This window comes from Thunnus albacares, chromosome 12 (assembly GCF_914725855.1).
Source record: "Thunnus albacares chromosome 12, fThuAlb1.1, whole genome shotgun sequence".
Classification (NCBI taxonomy): Eukaryota; Metazoa; Chordata; class Actinopteri; order Scombriformes; family Scombridae; genus Thunnus; species Thunnus albacares.
In genome coordinates, this window is record NC_058117.1 from 26554543 (window position 1) to 26571984 (window position 17442).

Here is a 17442-nt window from a genome sequence, read left to right on the forward strand (position 1 = left end):
CAGAGTGACAATTTCAGGCAGTCGTGATGACCCTCAAGCAGAGATGTTCCCCAAGCTGTAGTAAGACATCCTGTACCGCTCAGTGAGTGGTGAGAACACACATTCATATTCCGCATAGCAGTGAAAGCCAACATCTCTCGTCTGTGGGTCTATTCGCACATGACGAGCCAAAAAAGTAGAGCAGCTGAGGCGCGGAAAGATGTGACCAAGCTTCATTTTTTTTCTCAGGTCTTAAATGGTTGTTAAGAGGGGAAAAGTCACAGCTGCGAGTTTTTCCAACCCCAGGTTAGTCTGGCAGAAAGAAGCCGATGGCAGAGAACAAGTAAACCACTTTTCCGCGCGGTTTTCCAGCTGAATATTTTTACTTTATGTACTTGGCTTTAAAATTGAATTTGTCAGACTTTGAGCCACACAGAAAAATAAAAACAAATCTCAAGTTTTCGACTGTGTGACTGGAGGGAAAAATTTTTGAAAATAGGAAAAATGTGAAAGATGATTCGGTTGGTTTCAACAAAAATTTTGCACAGCAACATCTTAAGAATAGCCGGTGTAGCTCTAAAGGGGACGGATGCTCCGCTGGAATCAGATTACATCATGAAAATTAACCTTTGCACAAGAGTAACTGTGACATAATAACCTGTTAAATCATTCAGTGAGGTAAACGGCTTGTTGATGTGAAAACAGAGAAAGAGGAACAGATCGAGGAACACTTTAAGGTCAGATGAGTAGGATTACAGAGACATGGGAATCAGGGAGGAACAACAGGAATGTGTGTTGGTAAATGGATTATGGTGGATAATGAGTGAGAAAGGCTTTTTTTTTTTTTTCATCTGTTGGTCTCATCATACAATGTAGAATAGTGGCACCTACTGTTTGGCCACAAGTTTGTAGAATCAACAAAGCTTACATCTTTTAAATCTCTCTTCTTTGTGTGTTTTTGAGCTTGTGAAGGGTTTTTCATACTATTGTGTTTGAGAGTCTATTTTAGTCTTTGTGTAATATGTGTTTGGTGCCAAACTGGGGCTCCTGTCAGGAGTCTAAGAGGCCCCTGAATTGACAGGAATGTTGGATTAGTTGCATGTTTGCCCCCAGATTAAATGAAAGAATAGTGTGCTTTAAATGAACTCATAAGTGCTTAAAAAATGCAGAAAATCCAAACTCTCTGGGACCACACACACTCTTTATGTTATGTTTCCACCGAGGCTTGATTACCAAACAGACAATTTGTGGTAATCTGATGAATTGCAAATTTGTCTGGTGATATTTACTACTAAAGCACAATATAAACTGAAATGATGAGGCCATTAAAGCCATTGATTGATTTTTTTTTGGGTCATTTGGAGCCAGTGGAACATGGCCAACATGTGTTGGCAAACAATTGCCTTTAAACATCTAGAAGACTCAAAGCAACAGTAGCAATCATTTGGAGTTGTACATCTGGTCGTCTGATGTATGAAAGTCCATGAATGGAAGTTAAAAACCTTTTTAACTTGCTAAATATTCCACTGTGTTCTACTAGCTAGCTGCTAACTGTGTCTGCCTGCCACTCGGTGCTGTGCAGGTAGTGTTCAGTGGGTTTATCAGTGCATGTTTTATGAAAACAGTTGCTGCATTTGGAGCCCTTATACTCAACAACTAGTCTTTTAATATATATATATATGTACACAAACATACAGGTTTCATTGCAACAAAGGAGTGCTGGTCGGTTTCAGGGGCTGTGGGCAAAATATAATGAAACTGCCATGTGTAGTCAGGCAAGTGGATACAATACACAATGCACAGAAAAGAGGGAGGAACGGTGGGTCAACATGAGCACACGGCTCATTTTTGCTGCAGGGCCGCTTCACTGGTTAATCCAGCCGTGGTTTTGACCACCATCAACAGGAATCCTAACAGAATCTTACAGCAGGCGGGAGCTTTTGTATTCACAGTGTGAAGCTGCATACCTGCCACCTCCTCTCTATCTGTGGCTCACACACACACCTTTGACTTGTCACTCTCACTCTTCCACATTTCCAGCAAATACTCATGTGCACATGAACAAAAAGCACCTGCATCTAAACATAGCGGAGAACGGCACCGACACCAGCACAGACACACTCTATTAAACAATGTGAGCACACAGCATACATGAAGTCAAGTGTAAATGCATGCACACAGGCATATATATACACACACACACACACACACCTTATCAGCCTGTGAAAAGCTGCAAGGCGACTGCTGTCTGTTTGTTTGTCTGCTTCGCTGTTTCTGGTGTGTTTGTGATACAACACGACCGCGTTCGCTCCCTCTGAGGCCCCTTATTCCCCCGGTGGAGATGAAATGTAATGGAGCCGATTCAATAAGAGCGCTGCCTCCTCGGGAAAGGCGGAGAATCAAATCACACCAAATCCCTCAGAGCCTTCCCAGCATTCACTGCTGCCTTCTAAGTTGGGAGGGGAATAAAACAATGGTGGCTAATTCACTTGGCTCCGTGCGCACTTACACTCGTACAACAGGGATGGAGTGTGATACGGCGATTGTTGAGAGCTAATAAAGCTTCTGCAATATGTTTTTTAATGAATTCGGCTTATTAATTTACAGTTAAACGCCAAAGAAACGTGTTAGTGAGCTGGCCAGACATCACTGGATGTTTTCTTTTCATACTTCATAATTTACGGTTCAAAGGCTATTTAGGAAAAATAACATGACGACAAATGTTACCAGATGCCAACCTACACTCTAGGATGGCAGTGTGAAATATTTTGTTAGCTGTAATAGTAGAAAAACATTCGGGGAGATGAAAACACTGAGCTTTGGACAATATTTTGCTTGGCATGTTGAGAAGGGAGAAAAGAGAGAGCAGCACTGTCCCAGCAGCAAGGTTATGCAATTTGGTTGAGAGCCAAAAAAAGAAAAACTTAAAAAAAGGAGAAATGTTCCCAACCCGATACTACACCGTACCACCTACACAATAAAACCACGGTGTAACACAACAAAAAAAACATTATGTGCTACCGGATAAACACGTACGACTTTTCAATTTACTGTCTTGTTCGATATGTAGCTCTGAACGTAAATAGGAAACATCTAAGAAACACATCTAATCCTCAAAGCAAATGTTACAAAGCTAAATGTTGTTTCAGGCTCGTTGCAGCGGACCGCTCGAGCCTACAAGCCCTCACAGTCATGCTCCTTACAGCAAAGGAAACGGGCAGACTGTTCCCAAAGGCTTCTGAAGCTCCTGCTCGCCTCTTTTAGTTGTTTTTGTTTTTAAACCTCTACAGTTAAATTGAAATTTTTTGACAGCGTTATGTTTGAAGGAAAAAAGAGGCAATTAAAAATGAATTCCACTGGATATTTATACAGCTGCATGTTGTCTTTTTTTTTTTTTTTCCCCTCCTCTTTCCCCCTCGGACTTGCCGAGGCGCTGCGGTGCTAAGAAAGGCAATTGTACGTTTTACAGCCCCCGGGAGGGATTGAGAGAGACTTCTACTGGGGCGGGTGTGATTCTGGTATTCTCGTTTGGACGTTGGGAGAAAAATGTTTGAGTCCGGTTGTTCAGTGGGTCGTGTGAGGAAGTGACAGTGCTAGGGTTAGGAACTGAATTTCCTCCTGGTCGGCACGAGGTTTGAATAACATGCTTCAGGAAGATCATCATTATCAGCGGCAGTGGTGGTGGTGGGAGTGGCAGCAGTAAAAGCAGAAAGGTTGTGTATTTTTTTTGAGGCACTTAATTCTCATTTCTTATTATTTTTTAGAGAGACTGAAGATATAAATCAGTTGTGATGCATACCATATATTTTGGACATGCACAGTAAATGCTTGAAATGGGCCTCATACAGACTATTGCGATGCATTATAATCCTGTCTCAGCCAAACTCTGTACACCATTTACAAAGTGCTATAAAAATGCAACCGCAAGGCTTTTAAATGCAGGAAATATGAAAGCATTCACTCCCGATTTTAGCCGCACTCCAGTAGCTCCCCATTTACACGTTCGATTGATTTCGAGATTTTATTGTTAAAGCTATAAAGCCATTTGCGGTTTCGCATTGTTCCCATATTAAGATTGGTTACCAAGGGTGACTGCCCCCTTTAGCGGATCTCTGCTAAAATCTAAAATAACGTTTGAACAATGTTTGTCTGATCATGACTTTGTATCATCTTTGACCCCGTCTGATTCATGAGTCATGATCTTGTGACAATCACATCATTGCAGCAGCAACAAAAGGACTGTACAAACACTAATATACCACGCTGACATTTTAAAAAAAAGCCACATCGTGCTGGATTTAGGGCATAAAATGGGCATAAAATATTAAAAATGTTCAGAAATCAATCCGCTTCTCTTCAACGAACCGAAACAATAACCCACCACAGATTCAGCTATTTAAATATTTCCTGATTTGAGGGGTGAGAAAGGCAAATCCAGCACACAGCGACGTTATAAGCTGACTCAATTGTAATCTAAAACTGTTGATATTTTACTTATCATGGTATGCCTTCCATTTTAAAAAGAGAAGTGTTAGTGTAGCAGAAAAAAAAAAAAAACATTTGCCATGTTATTGCTTTGATCAAAATCTCCACAATGCTTAAGCTCTGATATCAGTCCGCGCTGCCATTCGAATCCCATAATAACAAACACTCCCACCGTTGTGTGAGCCTCCCTCGCTCCTACGCTTGACATGGCAGAGTCTAATTCACTTCCTGTTCAGTAGGGGGGGGGGGGGGTGGGGGGGCGCAGACAGGAAACAGGAAACTCTGGTTCTCTCAGGAGGTATATTTTTCTTACGATTGGGAATCTGGGAACGAAACACAATATCTTTAAGGAGTTTGTGTTTCTGGCATCTATGCTGCTGTAATCAAACCCCCCCCCCCCCCTGAAAAGAGCGAATGTTGTAAGTGTGAAGCAGCCTGGTTGGCTGTGAGGACATACAGTAAGAACTACAGTCATGTGTTACGGCTGTGTCTGAAATCATGTAAGGAACATTATTTCTTCAAGCATAAAGCATTTGAACACGTTTTATGCTCTCAAGTTCACAAGCCCATCAAATTTAAATGAGACCTGCTGCTGATTTGACTTGATAAGTCCGATTTTATTCCACCTTCATCTCTCTGTGATGAAACAAAATGAAATAAAATAGAAGAATTATGTCTTTGAAAGCTAGAAGAGAAGTTAACCAGAGGCTTGGATGCAAAGTTTTCTTGCCAAACTAATTAAGTTGTATAGTTGTGGTTATCCATGTTAGGGCTTATTTTACTGTGGATTCATGTATTTGTTATACTCACTGATTTATCGTTTAATCTATAAATGAAAAAAAAAAGGCAAAAATGTCCATTACAGGCTCCCATATCCCATGATGACATCTTCAAATTGCTTGTATTGTCCAACCAAAAGGTTAAAAACTTGCCAGATATTCCATTTACTGGGATATAAAACAGAAAAGAGGTTCCTTTATGAATGATTTTAACACTTAAACTCACTACCTTAACTTGTTGTTAATGCTAATGTTGTTGTGGCCTTAAGGGAGGGATGGCCCCCATGTTCACCCCCAAGATAAAATATAATAATATAATAAATTCGCTGTGGGGGAAGTACATATTGCTTTGGTAGTCAATGAGTGAAAAGGTTGTAAACTTTAATAAGACAATGATTAGAGCCTAAATCAAAAGTGAATTCCCTCATCTAATTAAATAGGATATATAGTATATTATCTTCTGCTGTGCATCTGCATACCATCACGTAGCACTACAGCAGGGACTTGAAAGGAAAAGGAAAAAAAACAGCGACAACGGCAGCGCGATGAATTATGAATCAATACGAGCTACAGCATTCTTGAAGTACACACAGGCTGCTGGGGCCATCTGGGGATACACGAAAAGCACGACTAAGACAAACTCATTCATTCAGCTCCAGCTGTACTCGCCCGCACTGCCTATGTTTCTGTTGCATGCTGCAGACTCTCCTCGAATAGCTTCCAGTTTCCCCCCCAAAATCCATCTTAAGGCTACGAATCTCTCCATTCATTGATCGGAAGAGGATAGAGGAGAAGCAGCACAGTCACACTGCGGTGCTGAGAGCTGATGCTACTGCTGCTGCTGCTGCTGCTGACAAGATGCAAGCTTTAAGAACATTCTGGGGGTTTTCAATTGGCCGGCTGTCACTGCAGTGGCCTTTGCTTTTGGGTTATAAGTTTCATAACTCCACTTGGCTGCGGTGTATGAATACAAAGTAGAGGCACAGAGGAAGAGGATCTTCACGCCAAGTCTGAGTTGATTATTTTAAACTGACTGACAGCTGTCGATCATGGACGCAGAAGCTGACGGTAGCTCGAGAAGAATATTTCATGTTAATGGGGGGGGGGGGGGGGGATGGGAGAAATGCAACTAAAAGGTGGCAACAAGGTGAAAACAACAAGAGCAAGAAAGAAATAAAAGAGAGGTAGAAAGGTCAAGGGAGACAGAAAGAGAGACGGATATTCAAAGGTTTCCATTCAGTCTCTCCCTCCCTTGAGTAATCCCCCCCCCCCCCCACCCCACCCCACCCTCACGAGAACAGCACATTGTGTCTAGCAGTCGGCGAGCTGACATTTACCGCCTGCCTTCTGTTGCTATGATTATTTTCTCCTCCAGGTGTGATAGCCAGCCAGTGTCCGGGCAATAATGCTGCCTCAAGAGTTACGAGAGTTGGGAATGTGAAGGCAGAATCAGGCCTGGACAGACCTTTTACTGAAATACCATGACTGGGTTGGGCTTTGGGATTGGAGGTAAAAAAAAGGGTCGCTGAACCACGAATGGCAGCCTGTCACCCGGGCCTGAACGGAAATGGCACCCGAAGGAGATTGGAATCAAGGGGAAAAGTCCCACAACATAAAATGCAACATAACAAAATTAAAACAAAACAAGAAACCCGGCCTTACCTATCTGCAGACGGAGGCCGGTCATTGCGGGCCTTGCTGACTTGGGTGTAGAGGGAATCGGAGTGCTGGTGCTGGTGGTGCGGATGGAGGTGCGGGTAATCGTCGCGGGGGCTGTGGGGCCGGCTGTGTCCGCTGTCCACGGAGCTGTTCAGGGGGTTGATGCCGGCGTACGGGTGCTCGTCTTCGGACGCCTTCTCCGGCGAGCGGCTTATGTCCAGGATCTCGGCATAGTCCCGTTCCCTGGCTTGGCGCTCCCTCAGCTCCCTGGTCTTGGCCTGGATCCTGATGGGGAAGATGATGAAGGATATGTTGATACTTCAAATCAAACTCTGCTGGAACTAATTTTTTATTTCAAGTCACGAGTGTGGTTCTGTGTAGTTAAAACTCTATGTAGTTTTGGAAGTGGTTCTGCATTCTTTAGGCTAGTTTTAATGTTGTTATGTTGGATATCGCCTCGACAAATTCATCCATGTGTTACTGTTGTATTTATATGTCAAGAACTGCAAAAATGCCCTGTGCCTTATTCTGTTACTTTTGACAAACATGTCATAAATATTATTTTATCTTGCAAACCAAACCAAAACAACTGTCCAGGAAATGAATTATATATTTATAGTACATTAACTTTTGGACGACACTCCTAACCATATTGACCGACGATAAAACGGGTCATAGAAGAACAGGGTTGTATTTTTAACAAATATTTCTAGGGCAGAAATAGTCTTGTTTGTTAAAATTCAGTCTCACTTACTGGAGCCAAAGAACCAAAGTGACATTAGAAAGAAGCCCAAGAGGTTCTGTAACTGAGGATGTAGGTGATATGAATGCAGTCAGTTACAATCTACAGGTAGGTAAGCTACTTACCTCTCAGGTCCAGACTACAGGCTGTGGGCTGTGGAGTTGGGTGTTAGAACAATATATATTGTGAGATATGTTGATATGTTGTCGTCTATTATCTCTATCTGTTGGCATTGGGCCACTAAGGCGCTATTGTCAGGTATTTAATTCACTGGAGAATCAAAAACAGACATTCCCACAACTGTTTTATCAACCATATAATCATACATACTATATTATAATACAGTAAACATGTTTCTGCCACAATATAAAAAGACTGAGTGACTTTGTTTATATATAAATCACCTACCTAAAGAAGGCAGTTTGCTGACCTTCCAAAACTGCAAATGCACCATGTTAGTTAGTGAACATGAGCACTGAAAAAATTGCAAATTAGCTAATGTGTCTGGCTGTCTTTGGCCACTGACCATGTCAAACAATCACTTGTAAATGCACACTATAAGAAACAATTTTGCACAGAACACTGCTCATTAACTAACTCACAAAATCACTATATAGCACATAAAACTGTGACATAAACCGCATACAGCCACGATACAGGCAGAACAAAAGACATATTTAGAGCCGTGCCAGATATGAATGGCAGTGAAATTCTTTATGAATCATGGTTAAAATCACATCTGTGGGAGACAGACCGCCGCCGTACTAGTTTCCACTTTGTCAGGTAAAACCTTTATGTTGCTAAAGCCTTGAATTGACGCTGTAAATCTCAGGTGTCACGTTAACAAAACACCAGACGTGCCACTACAACATCTGCAAGTGATTGTTTATTGTACCTTTTGAACTTTCCATTACAGACCAGAGAGAGGATATGTGTAGTCTATTATTTATGCTTTTTCTCCTACTGAAAAAATAACATAAACAATGCATAATAGGTTCTCGCCCCCACAGCTCTTTGTATTCACGGAGTGGCGCTAATGTATAGCTACTGTCCTTTTCTCTTTCTATCTCTGTCGAACACACACACACACACACACACACACCTCTGACACCTCTCTGTCTCACACACAGAACAACTCAAACACAGAGAAATCACATATTCGCTCGTTCTCTTTAGGCCATTATCTTGTGAATAACTGGCAACACCATTTTCTACAGCAGGAGGACTACCTATCGCGCTGCCCCGTAATTACAGCCTTGCCAAATTATCAGAGCTTTACAACTAGCAATTATCATACCGCTCTCTTTTCTCCAGGCCCCCTTTTTAATGGCAGTGGGAAAGTGAATGGGACAGGCGCAGTGGTGACAAGGTAGGGGGTGCGACTTCACTGAACACTCGGCGGGTTAAAATCTGAAACGCTTCCTCCAGAAAATTTGCATGCTGTGCATAATGAAACAATAAATCTCATAAGGAGGGCTTCCCCATAGGAGGGCACACATTGTGGATTTAAAAAAAAAAAAGGGGCGGATATGGGTGGAAATACTACTAAAAACGGGGCTGGTAATGCATTTGATGGCTTTTAAAAGCTCCCTACTGAATCTGAACAGGGGTAACAATCTTTTTAGCAAAAAACGTATTCCAACAACTTACTCTGTTGTCAGATGAAAGCTTGTGGACTTGCATGCTGTGTATGCACTATTTGTAGAATCAGCAATTATCTAATAGCGCAGAAGGAAGCAAGGCCCTTGAGGGATCTATCTTTAAACCCAGAGGAAAAACAGTGTTTTCCATCACAGAAAGCAGCAGCAGCAGCAGCAGCAGCAGCAGAAGTGGGAGCAGCTACTGATTGTATACACAAGCGCTGTGGCTGATAAGATAAGGCCAGACATACCAATTCAGCGCCTGGCCTTCTCTGTGCGCGTCCCCCCCCCCCCCCCCCCCCCTTCCATAACGAGGCACTGGACAGGTCAACGGGGCCAGTTTCTGAGTGAGGAAGGATGCAGCTTTGAACCAGTCGAGGTGTGTGAGAAAGGACACAATCTCATTTCTTAAAAGCTGAATAATTGAAAAAGGGCAAAAGACGGCGACCTCCATTTGTGAGTGGAAACAGGTCTGAGAGAGAGAGAGTAAGTGCTCCAAGTACAGAGAGAGCTTTTGGCTTTTTAGAGAGATGTGACTAATGATTATTCTCATTCATTTATCTGTTATTTTCTTGCTTAATTGAATTGTTTAGTCTATAAAAATGTTAAAAATTACCATCAAAATTTCCCACAGCCGTAACGCAATATCTTCAGATGACTCAACCAACAAGTTTTTCAATTTATAATGGTATAAAATAGAGAAAAGCAGCAATTTTTGCTTGATAAATGTCAATCGATTAACAAAATTTTCAGTTGACTGACTAATCGATCAATCAGCTAATATATTCTGCACTCCTAGAGCTTTCAATATTAACTACAATCCAAAATGACAACATTGTTAATCATAAATATCAAAACCAATAAAAAAAATTGGGATAAATCAATATTAAAGGAATACTCCACCAAAAAATAATTCAATAAGTATCAAACACATAACTTGTAGGCTTTATTGTCAGCCATTCCCAAACTATTTCTGCAATGCACTCCACTTCTCTGCTGCCCTAAAACAGATATGATCTAACCAAAATATCAACTAATAAACACCTTTTCATTCATCACTAGCACGGTTAGCCGTCACAACATTTGTCATTCACATCAGCAGACACAGTTGCCTGCAACAAAAGTAAACCGCCGACTGTGATAGTGATGATTGAAAGCTGTCATATTAGAGGGGAAAACAACATTATGAGTGGAAGTAAATTAACTTTTCAGAGCTTCCCTTAAAGCCTGCAGGGAGTGAGTGTTCAGCGGACTATTCCTTTAAGCCTCTATCTACGTCAACTTGACAAGCACTTAAGGGAAACGTTGCTAAAAATGTTTCACAAATACAATTACGTTGATTGAAATGAGACAGGAAGGAAAACCACACTTGGCCTAATCATTACCCTCGCAGTCCCAAAATATTTGGGTAAGGACTAGCCTTGATGAGAGATGGAAACACTCTCAGCATGAAGGGTAAATGATAAAAAAAAAAAGCAATGAGAGAGGTACGAAACGAGTCAGAGGTTGAACAAAAAGAGTGCATAGCAGAACAAGAAGGGGGAGGGCAGCAGATAAAGGGGTATAGAAATGGCAGGATGGGACATTATGGCTGGAGAAATGTGTTTGACGAGTGACCTTTCTACCACATCAAGCCAGAACAATGGTCCATTATGTGCCATTGTGCCCCCCTGTGTAATAAACCTTCATCTTAGCGGTAATGCTGACATAAGTGATAGATCACGATGAAAGGTAGGAAATACATGAAGGGAGAAGGTCCAGCAGGATAAGATGGCTGTTTAAAAATTCCTTTTGGATTGATAACATGGATATCTAGAAATGTTCTATGATATGGTGACATGTAGCTTTAGCCAGTTTTGAAGAACTTCTGTTGTTTAGATTGAACTTGTAACCTTTTGGCCATATGACCGCTGCCTCGTTAGACATAGATTACGTCATAGACTAACTGATACAGTCTGTACAAATTGCTCTGCCAAAACAGAAAAAAGGGATGGAACGGATTGTAGTTAATCCGTGATCCGGATCTCCTTGTGTTCATGTTTGTAAGTTAACAAGTTTTGATGATGTGAACAAAGGCTGTTGTTTCATTCACTACCATGTTTAAAAGAGGAAGGTATCATGCTTCATGTAGCAATTTAATTTAACAATTGAGCTTTGAATATTTTATATATTTTAAGATTTTATTTAAACATTGGACATCTTTGAATGTTGTTTTCATTTAAGACCATGGGCAAAAGTTCCTTGCTTAAGCAATGTTGTAAAGCAGAAATGTTTAGTTCTTGTAGTGTCTACTATGTTTCATTATACAAAGAAAAACTACAGTATGTTCTTCCTTTTTTCATACTGGAAAGGGTTCTACATCTTGTAACTAGAGGAAAATCATTAGTAACATCTCTCATTGAATGGTCTAAACCTATATTTTCAGTCATCCGGCAACCTGAAATTCATCAGTATTGGCCATTGCTTCAATTTTGGTAATGTAGCAAAACTTCATTTTATTTATACAAAAAAATAGCACTGGGGCATCCCTTGGTACTTGAATTGGTGTGAATTGTCTCTAATTAATGCCAAACCCTGTCTGAACCAGGCAAAAAACACCTGGTAATATACATTATAGCTGACGTTAGGTAATTATTTTCATATGTATGTGGCTTCTTATCTGGTCTACAAATGACCACACATTTTCCCAGGCAAACATCAGTGTACCATCTGAACTATCTATCTAGATTTGTTTGCCTGGCTTTGGGTTGGAGTCCTCTGGGACTTGAGACTTAAACCTGCGAGGAAATCCATCCATCTAGTCAATCACAGCTGGATTAATCGTAGCCTCTGGCAGCGGCCAATCGATAGGCGCTCTGCAGCGAGGTGCTGAGGCTCCCGGCTCATCCTCGGTTTGGTTGAAACACAGCCTAACTGGATCGTTGCTTAACACCGAAGCATCCACAGTCCTCCAAATCTTCAGTGGGATCTTTCCGTCATTATCAATGTTTCTCAGCTAATGGTTAAGTAACAAACAAGGAGTGTACTGGTGCTTTTCAGGTGCTTAGGGAGGGGGGTTGGCTTGGTCAGACTGGAGTCAAACACTCAATACTGAACAAAATAATGAATGTATTGAGTTAAGAACTACTGTTAGACGATCCCAGGACAGTACCTGTTCTGCAGATGTACGGAGCACTTAACTCCATTTGGCTTGATACGCATCTCTCGGCTCTTTTTTTGCCCAGAGCACTCTACAGAGCAAAACCATTACACTTTTACAGAGAAATGTACAAATAGATGTAAAAAGTAATTGACCCACCCACTGCTCAGCGTCTGCAGAGGCCCTGGCCCGAGTATGAAATATGGAAAAACAGGTGGAAATATTGCCTCTACATCCACTTCTACTAGCCCTGTATCTGTTACAAATAGTATTAAACAACATGTAGTGGTTTCAGAAAGCATTCAATCCATTTTTTTTTACATTTTGTGGTGTTTTTTTGGTCAATAAATAATCCTACATTCCCTATATCGACAAAGAAAATGTAATGTACCACAAACGATTAAACGAATTCTAGCGAAGTTGTGCCTTCTGAAGACACTGTAAATCTGCAAAATGTGTTGTATGAACGAAGAAAAGGGTGAATGTTATCTCTGACACCTGTGTGCCAGTATGTTTGAAATAATGAAAAGCACTCCTGAATGGGTTTCAGTGGTCCATCACGATAATAAAAGCAAGGGACTTCAACCTTTAAGGACATGAAATGAGATTGGATTAACATATAAAAAGGACCATACAGGACATTTAAAGATATCCAGTGTAACCACCACATCTTCTGACATGGCATTTGCGATAACCTTAAGCCAATTAAAAAATAAAGACTTGGCTATTATCATATTATTGGACTATCTGCTCCGCGGGCTTAAAGAAAGAATTACAAACCAAATTTTCATAACGAGCAATTGTGACAAGTAATGACTGCTGCCCCTACACCAAGAGCATGGGAATTAATTAGCTGGCAGGGCTGTAATGGCCTTGGCATTTATAAACCGCCGCCCCAAAAAACTGGCACAGTGCCCATCTGACATTTAGTTTGGTTAAGAGAGAGAATTGCAGTGAGAAGGAGACTCGATGTCTAGGGGCTCTTTGGTTTTGGGAATCCATCCGGTAACAGTAAAAGACTCAGAAATGACGGGTTCTCTAAACATCTACTTCTTTTTTTGAACAATTTTATAGCTTTTTTAACCATTAAAATGGTGTCATTGCACAAAAAGTTTATTTACAAAGTACAACATGTCAATTTCCTTGTCTACATAGTTATGAATACTTTTGGTCTGGGGCTGTTTTCATGGTTTGGGATAGGCCCCTTATTTTCATTTAAGGGAATTCTTTAAATGTGGCATTAGTTTGGGGAACTCCCTTGTTTCTTTTAACCTGACTTTGAACGGATGCATAAAATGAGGTCCGTGAAGAAATGTTCCGTTTAAGTTCGACATAGAAAAGCCTGACTGGCCTGCACAGAGCCCTAACCTTGACTCCGTCAAATACTTTTGGGATGAACTGTAACGCTGACTACAAGCCAGGCCTCATCTCCTAAAATTACTGGCTGACCTCTCTAATGGTCTTGTAGCTGAATGGGAGCAAATTCCTGCAGCCAGGTTCTAAACTCTTGTAAAAAAGCCTTCCCATGAGATCAGAGGCGGTTCTAGCAGCTGATCAATGCCCATAGTTTCGGAATGACATGTTCAAAAATCACAAAGTGGTTGAAAGGTTAGACTGTCCACATACTTTTGGCCATATAGTGTACATTAAAAAAAAAGTATAATAAGAGAACAAACACTAGATGTGTTTATCAAAGAAGGGAGCAGTAATAGAGAACCTACAGGCCACAACCAAAATTAATTTTGCACTTCACTAGCTTTAGCATTTTAACCTCAATGAGCAGATAGACGGAGGGATGGAAAAGCCGAAGGAGGGGAGCAAACATAGAAGCTTTAATTTGGATTTACACTTGTGTAGCTATGATCAAGACTACTAAATGTTTTTGTTTTTTCCAGCTTAAAAAAACACTGTGAGCGATCCCCAGGAGAGATACTGGGAGTATTTGGTTTACTTTGATTCATACAGCTCAGTGGAGCTGCAAGGTTATGACAAATCTTCCCTTTTTGATATTGGATCCTAGCGTGGCAGACCAGAGACAAAAGACCTTTCCTACTACAGCAGCACTGAGCAGAAACACAAGATTTAACAGTTACATCATGAAGACCTCACCTCTCCTGCTCCATCCTCATCTTCATCGTCTCTTCCTCTGAAACCTGCATCTCCTCTGGCCTCCACTTGCTGGAACCTTTACGATCCATTTTTTCACCCGGCCGCTCGTCCTTACGGTGCTTCCCAAACCTGGAACACACAAAAAATAAACAGACAAGTGTAGTGTTTTAGTTTTTTTTCTTGTTTGTAGTTGTTCAACCCGATTCTTATTCTTCATGATTTACTGGTGTAGTTGTGAAAATTTCATGAGCGAATCAATTGTATCTCAGGTTGTAGAAATGGATCAAAGCAGATGGAAAAACTCAGAGGTCACGGAACAATTTCAAGGAAAACTTTTAGACATTTAGAAACTAAGACATTCATTTACAGACAGCGGATAGACTGATTGACAAAAAAAGTGACATTTCTTCAAACCGCTGCCTCCAACAACTTTGACAGTGACTAAAAGTTCACCGCTCAGACTGAAAATGTTGTCTGTGTTCACAATAAACACCCAAGCAGGTATGACTTAACAGTCTATCAAGCCCTTAAAAACGAACCATTTGAAATGTATTTCTTACAAGTTCAAACCCAATTCGGCTCGTTTAAAGCTCGGGGAGTCGTAAATGAAGAGGGCGTAGTCGCAGCCCATCACTGTAATTATATTCATAGGGAGGGAGTGACGCTTAACGAAATAGGAGCCATTGCAGAGATATTTCAGCTTGATTGACTCAGTATAAAGCTGCAGCCAGTTGAAGAAATGACTTTGGCACCGTGCTCGCTTCCACAATGAACCTCCGTGATTATTCACAGGGAAATTGGTCCGCAGAGAATATCTATGACTTCTAAAGAGACAACGCTGAGAGAAACCAAAGAGGTGTGTGTGTGTGTGTGTGTGTGTGTGTGTGTGTGTGTGTGTGTGTGTGTGTGTGTGTGTGTGTGTGTGTGTGTGTGTGTGTGTTTTAATGAAAGAGACAGAACACCAGTGAACAAGAGAGGAAAAAAAAAAAAAAAATTCACAAGAAACTCAATGAATGAAACATTAAGACTGAAAACTAAGCTACGGTGAAGAATACAAAGAAATCCTCAAGAGGTGTGTGTGTGTGTGTGTGTGTGTAAAGAGATGGAGTAAGGTAAAAAAAAAAAAAATAAAATAAAATAGAGAGATAAAAAGAAAATGAAGGCAAGAGAAAAGTCACAGGATCAAAAGCAAAGCAAAGAAAAAACCCCCAAAAGTGGGATATGAGTGTGTTTAAGAATTAAAGAGAAAGAGTGCAAATTGACTGAAAAGGAGGAGAAGAAGAAGAAGACACACTGAGAAATGAGATTGTGATTGTGTGTGTGTGTGCATGGAAAGCATTAGAATTTAAAGCAGGGAAATACAGCAGATCAATGAAAGAAACAACAGGAAGAAAGAACAAAACAAAAGCGAGTGAATCTGTAGAGAAAAAAAAACCCAGTGGTGTGAGCGTGTAGGAGTCTGTGAGACACTGAGAAACTAAACAGGAAAAAGAAAATAACACTGAATGGAAAAAAAAGAGGTGAGGGAAAGAATGAATGAATGAGAGAAAACAATAAAGAGACTACAAAAATGAAATGAGTCTTAAAAAGGTTTGCGCAATTCTGTGCGTAGACAAAACAGAAGTCATGGAAAAGGAATGTAACGGGATGAAAACAGTGAATAAATTAAAGGTGAAGAGATGATTTCTGTGTGTGTGTGTGTGAATGACACAAATATGACACTGTATTAACAAGAGAGAGAGAGAGAAAGCAAGAAAACAAGAAAGACCACACAAGTAACAAGAGTTCCCACAGTATAACCTTAATGTTCCGAGACTTTTCCCACAACTATCATAAACGATTTTGGATTTCTTCCATGACCTGGAAACTGTTCCTTCCTAGTTTGTGCTCTGGTTTATCATCTGGGAAAATTTCGAAAAAGCAGAATCCAGTTAAGCTTTCACGACAGTCGGACCCGCTGTGGAGAAAACTGTAGACGGTCTTCACCTAGCTCATGAATGAGGTGGAAGATATAGTGCACTGTGGTGCTGTATACGGACAGATCCGCTATGAGTCATTCAGGACAGACAGAATCCACAGAATAAAGCAGTAAAATCAGTTATATGCCCCACGTGAGTCTGGATTTAATCTGTAAGTATTGAGATATTCCTGACTTCAAATTCTTTAGTTTTGCAGCGTTCTGATGAACTAGTGGACTGGAGCCCAAAAGCTCCAGCAGAACACGTCCTGCATCACTTTCTCATCAGTAGGTAACCAACACTCAGTATACGCAGCGCACAGATGCTGCCCAGAGGTTTAGCATCTGGTCTTTTTGTTGAACACCATGTGTGGCTCTCAAAACAATATGATCGATTAGATAGCTACTGCTGAATCTGGTTTTTTTCCCATAATCGCATGTGCTAGTGATTTGTCAGACTGGGTGAAGTTTATTCAGTGACTAACGAAATGACTAGTTCAATAAATAAACCTTGTCATTTTAAGTAATAGCTTAAAAACAGCCTTTAAAGAAGAGTTCTTCAAGAAAATACTCTCTGGTTGATGACCATGTGATCGCAACGCCCTCGGTTCAAGTCTGGTCGGGGTCCTTTGTTGAATGTTGTCCCCCCCCCTCTCTCTCTCTCTCTACTTATTTCCTGTCACCTCTCTACAGTCTTGCAAAAAAATGCCCTAAAATATTTAAAATAATCCATCAAAACTAAATTATCCTGCACAAAATATTACCCTGACACTCAGGAGAAAAATAAAAAAAAAACTGGGTGAAGTTCATGGTATTAAAAAGGAAATATTATAGTAATAATAGTATATTTGGTCACCGTTGCGTTCCACATATAATGTCAAGTTGAAATGGCATGTGGTTTTGATTAAAATTCATGCTTATATTAAATAATTCTACGGTGGCCCGCGGGAGAT

The 17442-nt window shown here is 40.8% G+C and overlaps 1 protein-coding gene across 9 annotated transcripts in view; it reads right to left on the reverse strand.

Annotated features, from left to right (window-relative positions):
* LOC122994645 (partitioning defective 3 homolog) overlaps positions 1-17442 on the reverse strand; it is a 253190-nt gene that overhangs the window by 49844 nt on the left and 185904 nt on the right. For all 9 annotated transcript variants that reach the window (XM_044369447.1, XM_044369452.1, XM_044369451.1 and 6 more), the window contains 2 exons: positions 14533-14661; positions 6906-7187 (listed from right to left, as the gene is read on the reverse strand). In XM_044369447.1, coding sequence (XP_044225382.1) covers positions 6906-7187; positions 14533-14661 — 411 coding nt within the window. The remainder of the gene's footprint in view (positions 1-6905; positions 7188-14532; positions 14662-17442) is intronic.